Source organism: Rousettus aegyptiacus, unplaced genomic scaffold (assembly GCF_014176215.1).
Source record: "Rousettus aegyptiacus isolate mRouAeg1 unplaced genomic scaffold, mRouAeg1.p scaffold_m13_p_1, whole genome shotgun sequence".
Taxonomy (NCBI): Eukaryota; Metazoa; Chordata; class Mammalia; order Chiroptera; family Pteropodidae; genus Rousettus; species Rousettus aegyptiacus.
The window spans coordinates 118637045-118649992 of NW_023416284.1; the positions used below are offsets into that span (position 1 = coordinate 118637045).

Consider the following 12948-nt stretch of genomic DNA (forward strand, 5'->3'; position numbering starts at 1 on the left):
GTGAAAGGAGATGCTATTAATAATAATATCAGTGCCACAGATACAAACTCAGATGGTCCTAGACAAACCTGGACATATGATCACCTATGTATAAATCATTCTTGTGTAACACATTATCGTGGTGCTCATGAAAATGGTGGTAAAATCTATATTGGTGGATATGGTAATAAATTAAGTCAAAACTCTAGGATGATAGTTCACTGGTTAGTCAAGATTGCATCTCAGTTGTTGTTAAAGATATTCCTACCTAATTTACTTTAAAATTTTCTAAAAATTAAAAACACTTAAATAACTATAACTTAAGTATACAGAATTCTAGAATGATAACCACTACTCACTTACTCTTTGGAATAGAAATTAACTATTACTTTGTCCTTAGCTCTTACCTGAATGTGTATGTGTATATAAACATTTGTCAATTATGCATTAGTGGATTCTTCAATTTTCTCATTGTGGACAGAGAAACAAAAGCTCCTTCAGCCCTCAGGCCAATCTTTGATAGAAACAAATTTCAAAAGAAAAATCATCTCTCTCTCTCTTTTTTTTTTTTTAACTTTTGGTCAGAGGGATCAATTAGCAAATTAAATTTAAATATATATATTTTTGAGAGTTTAGATGTTGATAATGATGACAACAATAATGAAAGGTTCTTGCTATCCCTCCCACACCACCTAGCCCTCTCCCACAAGAGACACATACATATACACATGTACACACACACACTCCCTATCTCAGTATCTGGAATCCATCCATTGACTGCTCAGTCCCAAATGGAAATCATAATTGATATTGTCTCTTTACAAATCTCTCATATCTCTTATGTCAGCTGGTTTTTAGGTTCTACTTGCAAAGCACATCTTGAATGTGTTTCCTTTTCTCCATTCATACTGTACCACACAATCCAAGCCACTTTAATTTCCCCTAACCAGACTTTCTGCTCCTACTCTTCCTTGCTGCCACCCCTCGCTCTGCCCCCCACATGCAGAGTAATTTTTTCAGAATTATAAAGCATATCATTTTACTCTCTGCTTAAGCTATTCAGTGGCTTCCCACTGCATGAGAAAAAAATAGCACTTCTTGTCTTGGTTGACTAGGCCCTATATCAGCTCATTTCTTGCCATTTTCTCCTCTTCTCACAATGATCCCACCTCAATGGCCACTTTCTCTTCCTCGAGAGCACTGCCCTTTCCTAACTCAGGGCCTTGTCTCTGGCACCTTCCTCAGCTTGTAAAATTCTGTGTCTAGCTCTTCCTAGGTCACTTTCTTCTTACCCTTCAAATCTCTGCTCACGGGATCCCTTCTTAGGACTTCTGTGATGACCTATCTTCCCACAGTTTACTCTCCATTATATCCAGCAAGTTTTACTCTAGAGCAATTATTAAAATCCAACTATTTTTATGTGCTTATTTATTTATGCCTTTATCCTCCAACTCCACTGTAAGCATCTAGAACAAAGGTCAACAAATCTTTCTTTTCTGCAAAAAGGCAGATAATGAATATTTTAGACTTTGTAGAACATATGGTCTCTGTTGCATCTACTCTACAATTGTAGCATGAAAGCAGCTATAAATAATACATAGATCAATGGGTATGGCTATGTTTTAATAAAACTTTATTCACAAAAACAGGCTTTTGGCTGTGTTTGGCTCACAGGCCCATAGTTTGCCCATTTCCTTTAGGGCCATTACTTTATATGCATTGTTCCCTCCTATGTCCTCAGCACCTAGCACGAAGCCAGCGCTGCACACATCCACAGCCTTTCATCCTCATCAGAACCCTGGAAAGTGGATATTTTTATTTTCATTTTATAGATGTGCCAAATAAGGCTCAATGTGGTTTACTGATCCACCCAAACTTACAAAACACATATCCATTTCCTGGGGATGCTGTAACAAAGTACCATAAACTGCACAAACTAATTAAAACAATAGAAATTAATTATCTCACAGTCTGGAGGCTAGACACTCACAATCAAGGTGTCAGCAGGGCAATGTTTCCTCTGAAGTCTCTAGAAGAGAATCCCTCTTTGCCTCTTCTAGCTCCAGCATTCCTCTGTTTAGGGTAGCGAAGCTCCATTCTCTCCCTCTGCTTTCACATGGCTTCCTTCTCAATGTGCTTTTCTGTATCTTCATATGGCCTTCTTCCCTGTACATTCTCTTTTTATAAGGACACTGGTCATTGGATTTAGGACTCATCATAATATAATACGATCTTGTTTTAACTAATTTCATCTGTAAAGGCCCATTTCCAAATAAGGTCACATTCTGAGGTTCTGAGTGGACATGAATTTTAGGGGGAGACAGTATTATGCCCAGTACAACTTTCAAATGGTAAGAGTAAGGATTTAAACTTGACTCTGTTTCAATGATTTTCCACTACAAGGTTATAATCTCAGCTATTAAGTTAACGGTTAATGGTGGTGTCCAATTTTAGAGTTATTCTGAGAAATGATTTGATAGTATCAGTGGAAAAGAGATCTAAGGAACTTAACCTTAGAGGAGTTTGTCTAAGTCATCGTTCCTGACTAGTACCCTGAACATAATGTTAGCATTGATATTAAGAGCATCTGATATGTATCTTACAAATAAAGATTTAAGAAGTTTTTCTGCAGATAGCAGTGGTTGAGCAAGGAGAATTACATTAGAAGTTTCATAGTTTCTTTAGTTAACATCCTTGAATACTAAGCTTGTAAGTAAGGATTTTTTCCAAAGCTTGCCTAAAGTGTGTTTTCCCTTTTAGAGGAGAATGAAGTTCTCTTACAGCCTAAACACATTTGGGAAATGCAGACCAAACCAAGTAAAACAGATTTCTTTACTGAAGTAAATAATTGCTTCTTAACACCTTTTATTTGTTTAGGTGCCTTGTGAATTTCTCAGAGGAAGATATTGTACATATTTTCTAAGTTTATTGAACTTTATTTTTTGTGGAGTCTATTTAGTACTAATCATGTATGCCATACACTTTGGTACACCTACTTTGGGTGTTTGCTTGCTTATCTAAATTCAGGTAAATTCTGCTTTTCTGGAGATTTTTATAAAACTCTTATAGCTCTTGGATTTTAGAAATAGGTTTTGAACCCCTCCAAATTAGATGAGATTCCTGACCAAAGGGGAGACCCTGATGGGTTATATCATGGCAACTACTAATTTATTGGTCAATTAATTCACTTATTTTTAAAAAATTTATTCACCTACCAATTTAATATACACTTATGGTGCTTAAGGAAGCACATGAAGATGATCGAGATCAGACTTATTTTCATGAAGTCATCCAGATAATACACATCAACCACCATTTTCCAAAGAAATTTTAATAAATGGAAACCATTTGTAATGGACTGAATTGTGCACCCTCCCACCCTGAAAATTCACATGGTGAAGCCCTAATTCCTAGTACCTTAGAATGTGACTGTATTTGGAGACAGGACCTCTAAAGAGGTAATTAAAGTTAAATGAAGTAATAGGCGTGGAGCCCTCACCTAAGAGAATGATGTCCTTATAAGTAGGAGAGATATCAAAGATGGGCTTGCACAGAAATAAGGTCATGTGAGGACTCAGCAAAAAGGTGGCCCTCTACAAGCCATGGAGAAGGGCTTCAGGAAAAATCAGCCTTGCCAGCTTCTTAATTTTGGGTTTCTAGCTTCTAGAACTGTGAGAAAATAAATTTTTGTTGTTTAAGCCACCTGGCAGCTTTAGCAAATAAAAACAGCACTGTTAATTGTTCATTAGGCCCCTGTCTTCAAGAGCTTTATTCAGTTAGTTCTAATGTCTACTGAGGATTTATACCTCTGTTTGTATTTTGGAAATATTTCATGAGGACCAACTTGATTATGAACCTCTTGAGGACAAGGCCTTTGTCCTTTGCATCTCCTCACTAATTAGCAGAGAGGCATCTGATAAGATGAATATATGATCTATATTTCTACTCCTCTCCATAGATTAATAATTAAGAGGTGGCCTCCTATATCTCTTGGAGAGAGCAAGAAATAAGAAAAAGAGAAGTACATAGTTTTAGGCACATAATTATATGCTTCACCTATGTCTCCTCATTTAATACTTTGTTTCTATTTTGAGGTAAATATCTTTACCCCATTTTTAAGATGAAGAAACAGAAGTTCATAGAAAATTAATGATTTTGCCAAGATCATAAAATCACTGATACAGCCAGAATTCAAACTATTTCCCTGCCTCCCTGAATGTATGCTGGTCTGAGGGGAACAAGAACAATTTTTTAAAAATGAAGAAAAGATGCTGATTAGAGTGTTTTCATCAATTGCTTAATTAGAAGAGGAAATTTGTTCAGGCAGCAGCACTTACAAAAAAAAAACTGGAAATTTTAGTGGAGCGTGTGTTTATTTCGGTGATATCCTCATAATGGACAAGGCGACCAAAAAGTTGCACCAATGTTAAGTTGTGAAATAAAAACAATAATTATAAAGCACTACTAAGTGCCAGACACTGTTTTTGGTTCTTTACATTTATTCATGATACCGCTACTCTGGAAGGCTAGTGAAAAAACACAAGCGTGTCTAAAGGCTGGAGACTGCAATGACCAGACATTGAAATTATGCTACACAATTACTGGTTGGATAAGTTGGGAAGGTTTACTCTGGAGTAAATTGAAGGTGACATGATAGCCATCTCAAATAGTTGAAAGATTTTCAGGTAGAAGAGAGATTTAGACGTAGGAATAGAATTAAGAGATTATGAGTCTTCCATTACGAGACTAATCAAACAGATATGTCCATGTAGAAACAACACCTGCATTCAGTGGGAGATTAAGTAGTTAAAAATTTAAATTCCCTAAACTTGAAGATTTTAGGAATTTTAGGATTCACAAATATCATCATCATCTTCTTCATTAACAAAGTTAGGCTTGGAGGAAAAAAGATATTAATTAGTGCTAAATCCTTTCTGGAAATATAGAAAGAATTCCCCAGGAGAGAAACATACAGTTCTTTCTTCACCGTTGATTAAAAAAAAAAAAAAAAAAAAAAAAAGAGAGAGAGAGAGAGAGAGAGAGAAAGAAAAATAGTTCTTCAATTTAAACCCTTCTCTATATTGATACTTTTGTAATATATTAAGAAAATTCAGTCTCCAGGTTTTAGTGCCAATAACGTTGCCTATTTTGAAAGCATTGTCTATTTATTTTTGCCTTTATCAGAAAAAGAAGCTCACCCTTAATGGCTATTATTGGGCCAGGCATTGAGCAGACGCTTCTTACGATACAACATGTTAGGTGTTTTCTTATCTGGGATTACTGTTTCTTGAGAAGTACCCACAGTGAAGAAGTGAGTACATGATGACAGTGAGCATCATTAGAGGAATTAGAGTAGATAATTCATTTGCAAGTACCATAGAAGTGTGCTTATGTGATGTGATAGGACTACCCAGAGCCCCAAATGACAAATCGAAGAGTTGTCGTGTTGTGGGGCATCTTGAGAAGAAATTAGGATAAATTGCAGATACTGCATACAGTGTACCTAGAGAACTCTGGCGGTTGGAAGTGTGTGTACGTGTACATGAAAATTATTTTAAAAATCATTGTCGTGGCTGTGAACACTTGGCTAGTAATGAGAAAGATATGGTCTCAGGAGGAAAAAAAGCATCCAGAGGCGCTCCATCCCACTCCTGGGAACACTGGGTGCTCAAACAATATTAGTGCTTCACGATGAAGATGGTAGCGAGGATGTTGATGATTAACGCAACCCATGGAAAAATAGGGCTAGGGAGGATGGCATAGCCCAGGGACCAGGAGAGGGAGGATGACTCACGAGAGAGGGATACCTGGGGATAGAGCGTTGTGGTGTGCACGTTGACGGGAGTGTTGGGGGGGGAAGGGGAGCGGCTGGGGCACGCGTGGCTTGGACCTGGGGAGTGGGCGGGTGGGTACCCGTGGGCGGAGCTGCTCCGGGACTGAGTGGCTGACAGCTGTGTCTTGCGAGAGCAGCAGCATCACCCGGGAGCGAAGCCTCGGAGACTCCGCCTAACAGACACCCAAACTCTCCATCTCCCTCCCGCAGCCCCAAACTGGACGCAGCTGTGCCAGGGAGCAGCCTCGGCGGCGGCGGCGGCGGCCCCAGCCCCGGCCCCGGCCCCGCCCCCGCCCCGCGCGGCCAGCCCGCGACGCCCGGATCGGCCGAGCCTGGCGCGAGCCCTCGCCCCCTCTCCGCGCCCGCCGCGCCCGCCGCGCCTCAGCCTGCCCGCCCCCGCCGGCCGAGGCTGGGCTGCGGGAGGCGGCCGGGCAGCCCCGAGCCTCGCCAGGGCGACCAAAACAAAGGCAGCATCCGGGGCTGGGTGGATTGCAAACAACCATGAAAGACTGGGTTCGCTCTCTCCCCGGCTCTGCTGCTGCCGCCGCCGCTGCTCCTCCTCCTGCCGCCGCCGCCAGGAGGGCTCCGCTGTGAGGGGAAGCAGGGGCGCAGCTGCTGGGCGTGAATCCGAAAGGTGAGAGCCCGAGAGCCGGAGGAGGGGGCGGGCAGGCCACCAAAATGTCTTCGGCCGTGGGGCCCCGCGGTCCTCGCCCACCCACGGTGCCTCCCCCCATGCAAGAGCTGCCCGACCTGAGCCACCTGACCGAGGAGGAGAGGAACATTATCATGGCAGTGATGGACCGGCAGAAGGAAGAGGAGGAAAAAGAAGAAGCCATGCTCAAGTAAGCCACCCCCAGCCGCGCCATCCGTGCCTCCGTGCCTCCTTCGGTCCATTCACCACTCACTCACCCAATCCTCTCGGCTGAGTGTGGGGGAGGGGCGGGCGAGGGTGCTGGGTGCGGGCGGAGGCGCCCGCCTTGGGGCCAGGGGCGCTTGGCTTGAGCAGGAAAGCGGTTAGGGGGCCATATGGAAGGAGGGGATGCCACCAAGCCTAGAGAGCCCGGGAGCGGATGGCCTGAGAATGGGTTGCAGAGGAGGATTAGGTAGACAGAGACCACCCTGGGGGTGGGATATGCAGAAGCTGAGAAGAGCTGATCCCACCCAAGTACAAGGGCCCTGGGTGGAAGCAGGTTAGGGGACAGGAGATGAGTGGAAGAAAGGGGAGGTGGGATGAAGAGGAGCTGAGAATAGCTCCTCTTCTCTTCTTGGAGTTGTTTAGCAGGTTGGGGTTACCCCAGTGAAGGGTGCCAGTATTTATATAAGAAAAATGCTTATTTTTAGTGTTCATTTTGGTACTCATTCATCTCACAGATCAAGGTTGGGTCTTTTTTTGGGCAGTTGCCATCTTTGGTAACCTGCCTCCCTAGCTTCTCTAACCTTTTATTCTTTTACACAGTCTTTTACACAAAATACTGTGTGAAGACACATTTTCTCACCCATATATAATGCCATTGTCAATGCAAAGTTTTTAATAATGGGAGAAGCTGTTGGGGACTCTGGCCTGAATAAAATAGAGGTTCCTTTCTACTGGTTTCCAAGGGACCTCTGGGGCCTGCTCCATTCCTGGTGGAAGCAGTAGAATAGGGGATTGGATATTTGCACAATTCCCTCCTTTTTAAAGCCCATCGACCCTTTAAGGGATCTCTGTTCAGTGCCCCATTTTCCTGTGTCTAGGGATGGGGCTCATTGCTGGTGGTGCAGGAGTGTGTGACACTGTTGCTGCTTGCTTTAGTCTGAGACAAAACTGCTTACAAGGTACTGGCATCTCAACTTGGTTTTCCTTGCTCCTTGGCATCTCACCTAGAGTGGAGCTGAAGAGGAATTCACCCCTGCCTCTCCTTGGGAGGTCTTCATGTATTCAGGAAAGTTTTCAGCTCAGGGGTGAGGGAATTTAGAGACCCTTGGTGTCCCCTGGTTGAGCTAGAAGGTGTATCTGGGGGCAGAGGATTGGCATTAAGAGCCAATGGGAACCTGTTGCATCTTGAGTTAGCTGATAGCAAAGAAGGGGTAGGGAGGGTACGGGGGTGACAGCACAGAGGCACAGAGCACACCCAGCATGGCCCCTTCCCCACCTCCTAGGATTGCCTCCTTAAGAGAAGATGCTGCCACCAAAGGTTTCCTCTGCTCTCCCTCAGTGCAGCAATGCTTCACAGGAGAGGAATGGAGGGAGGCTACATGCACAGACTGATGGGTCCCCACCAGTGTAACTGCCACCACATGGGAGAGGGGAATATTGAGGAAGAGCTATGGGTGCTGGGTCACAGCAAGGAATAGAAATCCAGTCATTCTGCCCTTTCATTGTAGACTCAGAAAAGGGTCATTAACTTGGAAGGCTAGAGCTGGCCTGGTTCTATAAAGAGCAGCAGGTTTCTGAATTCCCTACACCTTTCCATCCAAAAAAGAAAGAAACAGACAAAAACAATAACAACAACAAAAAAAGAAAGCAAAAGAAAACAAAAACAAATACTTTAAGCCTGCCGGTTTGAGGGAGGCAGAACCCTTGTTAATCTGCCGCCTGTCCCCTGTCCCTAGTGGAACAATGACGTCCCTAGTGCTGCAGGCTTCCCCTCTTCTGAGATTGGAAGTAATGGATGGTGTCTGATGGTGCTACTGTCTGTCTGTCTGATTGTCAGTTCGTCTGTCCTCACTGGTTGCAGCCCCTGCCACCTGTTCTGGGCACCTTTTCTGCTAGTCAGGATTTACAGGTTTGCTACTAGTTTTTTTTTTTTTTTCTTTTTTTTTTTTTTCCGTGTTTGCTGCAGACAGCAGGTGGATGGAGGCCTCCAGCAGCCAGTGGAAAACACAGGCTGCAGCTTGATAGGGTCCGAATAGGAAGGGGAAGTCACAGTGCAAGTAGTGGCGGTGATCACGCTCCTTCATTGGCTGTTTCAGGGATGGCAGAGAGTGAGGGATTTTAAGTGGGAGAGGGTGAATTTTAGGGCAGAATCCCAAACCTGCTCTCTGCCTACAGACTGCGATGATGATATTGTATGGGCATATATAGACAAATAAAAATGAGAAGCAGCATCCAACTGCTCATGTCAAATACATCTTTCCCACTGCTACTCCTGTACCTGCTGTCCACTGGCTTGCAAATATTGTTCCTTTATTTCAAGGTTTTTCAAAGTATCGCAGTATGTGATGCTCTTATACAACAGGCCTCTATAATCCTGGACATCTGCATTAACTTTATCAGTCAGTCTCCTCTGCTAAAGTCTTGGCCTTTTGTGCAGTGGAATATTGGTGAGCATTTTGGAACCCTAGTTTGCTGCCATGTAAGCATGTCAGATTGTCTGCAATTAGTGCAACAATGCTGTACTTTATATCTTAAAAACTGGGAATCATAGGGGCTATTCAAATGACACATATATATGGGAACTTACTGACATATAGTCATTGGTGGTGGCCTTTTCTAAACTTTGAGTTAAAATGGACTAGAAAATAGTACTTTTCACAGAGCTTTGAATTCTTTGTTAAATAAGATACAAGTTTTTGTGGTAATGCTTGGTTCATCATATCACCTATCTGAAAAATTACTCTCACAACAGGCCCTACAAAGCTAAAGTTCTGGTTACAGAGCAATTAGGCTTAAAATTCACTTTGTCATCACTGCAGACCATTACTTTGAGCTACCTCCTGTGCGAGCTCTCTTCTTTACAATGTATAAAAATTGGTATTAATAAAGAGAAGATAGAAACTAATGGGTATATATACCAAAGAAACATTACAAAATATCAGTTAAAAATATTTGTATAGTTTCATCAGCCTTGATTGTAAATTACTACTTGAATTTGGTCTTGATAAAGTTTTAAACATGTAAAAATGGAAAAAGAATAATCAAACTACTTTCACCTCAAGATTTCAGAAAAAATTTGTTTGAAATTGAAAGTACTTTATCATAAATATAATTCACTTTGTTGGCAAAGTACACTAATTTTAAATACACTGCCATATAACTAGAAATAGTTGACTTCTGCAAATAATTTTTAATGGTCGATTTAATTATCTGAAAATAAAAAGGTAATTTCTTAATCTTAGTAAGTTTTTTGGGGTGTGCGTGTGTGTGTGTGTGTGTGTGTGTGTGTGTGTGTGCGCGCGTGTGCACGCGCACGCATGTGTACATGTGTGTTTTTCTGGAAACTTTTTAAAACCTAACTTTCTCAATGAATACTCCTTCAGGTAACTGTCACCAGACACTCTGAGCCAATATATTACATGAGTGGAAACCTCTGTTTTCTGGGACCTAAATCATAGAAGATCTCATTAGATATAAAGTCATATTCCTTTATTATAAAAACTTCATAGAGAAATGAGCTACAAAATAGTAAGAGAAGAGAAAAAAATATATAAGGAGAGTCAAAAGGATGTTTTGAGAATGGGAATTGAGAACCATATTGGAATACTTAATAAAACTACCAACATTTATTGAGCATTTACCTCATGCCAGCCATTATTCTAAGTGGTTATTGACTCAAATGCCAAGTAGTTGAACTGTGCTGCTTTAATATATGTATATTTGAAATCTCACAACAGCCTGTACAGAAGGCAAGTTAGGTCGTATGATCCTTAGAACCCTCATCCACTACTCAGAGAGTTCCAGTAATACCCTCGACTGTCTCACATAAGAAGGCCCAATCAGGATTCAAACCCAGAGCATTTATTCTAAGTCCAAAGATTTTCCCACACACTACACTGTCCTTCTACCAAGAAGCTTGTACATTTTCCTTAAATTAATTTCTGCTCTTTCTTCAGTTTCAGAGGAATGGTTTGGCAAAAGGTTAGGCTGATCAGAAGCTCAGCTGCTGGTTCTAGGAGGGCCTACAGCTTCACCTACACTCTTAATAGTTTTTTTGTGGACTGAGAGTGGAGAAGTTACCTCTAGTTCAGAGATAGTAAAAATTATCATGCTATCATTAATTTTGGATCCAAGCATTTTGGTGTACTAGTTCTACTTCTGTTATTTACTGTGCAAATGTAGACAAGAAAATTAAACATTCTGTGAGGTTCTATCTTTCTTACAAATCCTGTTCATGGTGTAAATGGATTTATAAAGAGCATTACTGGCTTTGGACTTCTCCTTCTCTTCTTAACAGGGAACCAAACAATGACTTTCAAATATCGATCCTATCCACTTCCTTCATGGATAGGAGACAGAAAGTAGAAGGAGAAGAACTCTTGTAACTTAAGCTTTTCTTTCTCTTCTTTCTTCCTCCAACCAATTATAATATTATGACCTGAAATGTATCCATAAGGCTCAATATGAGACACCCCAATTAGCATTTGAGAAAAGAAGAAAGAGTACACTGGGGTAGCTGGGGAGGTGTGAGGATAGAGTCCCTATGCAAATATCAGGTTTTCATTGGAGTTTGCAAAGATTTTTATATCTTATACCCCAAATATTCTATGATATTGCTCAGGTAGGATGGATAAGAAGGAAAAAGAAAAAGGCAAATAGTAATGAGAGAAAGTGAATAACCCATGTGCAGCTGTCTACCTGTTCTGATATGTTGTGTTAAGTAGAAAAATAATGGGAGAGAAAACTTAGAACCTTTCACTCAGAGTCTAGTCCCCTTCACACCATTCCTGGAGAGGGTTAAATATAGGGAAGGTTAACCCTAAATTCTATTGGAGTTTTCTACTTTCAACAAAAACCTATCTTAATAAGTGTGCATGGTCAGTCCTGAGTTCTCAAATACTCATCCAAACAACACAGAGAAAGAAGCCTAAAAAAATGAAAGAAGTAAGGCATTAAAGAGCATGGAGGGTAAGAGACATAATCATTAGTTTACATTTGGCCAACCATTTGACGTTCTTTTAACTTGTATGTATTCCTTCTTAACCAGAAGTGAAGGGGCACCATTGTTTAAGTAAACAGATTACTAAATTTGAAGTAGAATATGGAAACCAACGTGGGCTATAATATACTGCTGCTGTCTTGGATGGAAACACGCGTTGAGAGTGTTATTTGCTCAACTTGTTAAATGAGGAAAACAATTTGGGTGAAACGTGTAGTAAGTTCCTAGAAGAATATCAAATTTAGGGATTCCTGAAATAATATTTTTACTTTCCCATATCTATAATATGCAAATAGACGGGTTGCTGTACCACGGATTATAAAGTCCAGTGTGTTGCATTTTATTTATCTTTATGGGGTCTTTTATATTTTTAAACAACTTTTTACATGATATGAGTTGGATATTTTAGAGCTGGTCCTGAGAGTTGAAGTACATTTGCTCAAGGCACATAGCACCTAGAACAATAAAATCCCTAACCCAAGTATGTTGGCTCTTAAGTCTTTAGTGTTCTTTTAAGTCTTTTTAAAAGTTCATCAAGCTGTGGGCATTAAGGTTGGTTTCCCTCTCCTGCTGTTGGAGCAGGAGACTTATTTCTTAGTACCTTCTGTGTGTCAGGCATTTGATTGGCTACTTAATATATTCTACTCAACCTCGTGCTCATCTCTCGATGAGAAGTTCTATCACTATTCTATTTTCTAATATTACTGAAATTCCCAGAACTAGCTAGGTACTTTCCTTTGATCCTGGAGTACAGAGAATAAAATTTAGGAGGAGCAAGGGAAAATTTCACATAGCTAAGTGGTATTTTCTACCCTTTTCCAAGTCCTCCTGCCTCTAATCTCTAGATCCGGCTGCAGATGCTCACTAACCCCATATGCATCCAGGGCCTTTTGGATCTGCTTGCTCTCTCACCCATAGTATTCTCTACCTTAACATTTTCCCACCATCCTCCTCCACCATGAGGTTATCTTTTCTCCCTACTATTATTCTGAATTTTATTTATTAGATAGGCTATTTATAACAAAGCATCATATGATATTCAATTCAACAATAAGACCATTGTTTCAAGTATTAGAATTGGGTCACCTTTGGGCTCTATGGGTAGACATAGAGGGCCCTCCACTTACAGTCTTATGTATGGCCAGAAAGGGAGGTGAGCATCAAATTATTGAATAGAGTAGTGGACTAGATTCTAGTCTTAACACTTTCACTTTCTGTAGGTGTGAACATCAATATGTTACCTATCTAAGCCTCAGTTTCTTTATGTGTAAAGTGGAATTG

The 12948-nt window shown here is 41.1% G+C and overlaps 1 protein-coding gene across 35 annotated transcripts in view; it reads left to right on the forward strand.

The window, feature by feature from the left end:
• Nucleotides 1-6287: 6287 nt before the first annotated feature.
• Nucleotides 6288-12948, forward strand: part of RIMS1 (regulating synaptic membrane exocytosis 1) — a 414008-nt gene continuing 407347 nt past the window's right edge. For 27 of the 35 annotated variants that reach the window (XM_016161968.2, XM_036219283.1, XM_036219272.1 and 24 more), the window contains exon 1: nucleotides 6295-6654. In XM_016161968.2, coding sequence (XP_016017454.2) covers nucleotides 6491-6654 — 164 coding nt within the window. In that variant the 5' untranslated portion in view covers nucleotides 6295-6490. Of the gene's footprint in view, nucleotides 6655-12948 lie in introns of all 35 variants that reach the window. The other 8 variants (XM_036219333.1, XM_036219350.1, XM_016162006.2 and 5 more) reach the window with 5 other exon arrangements.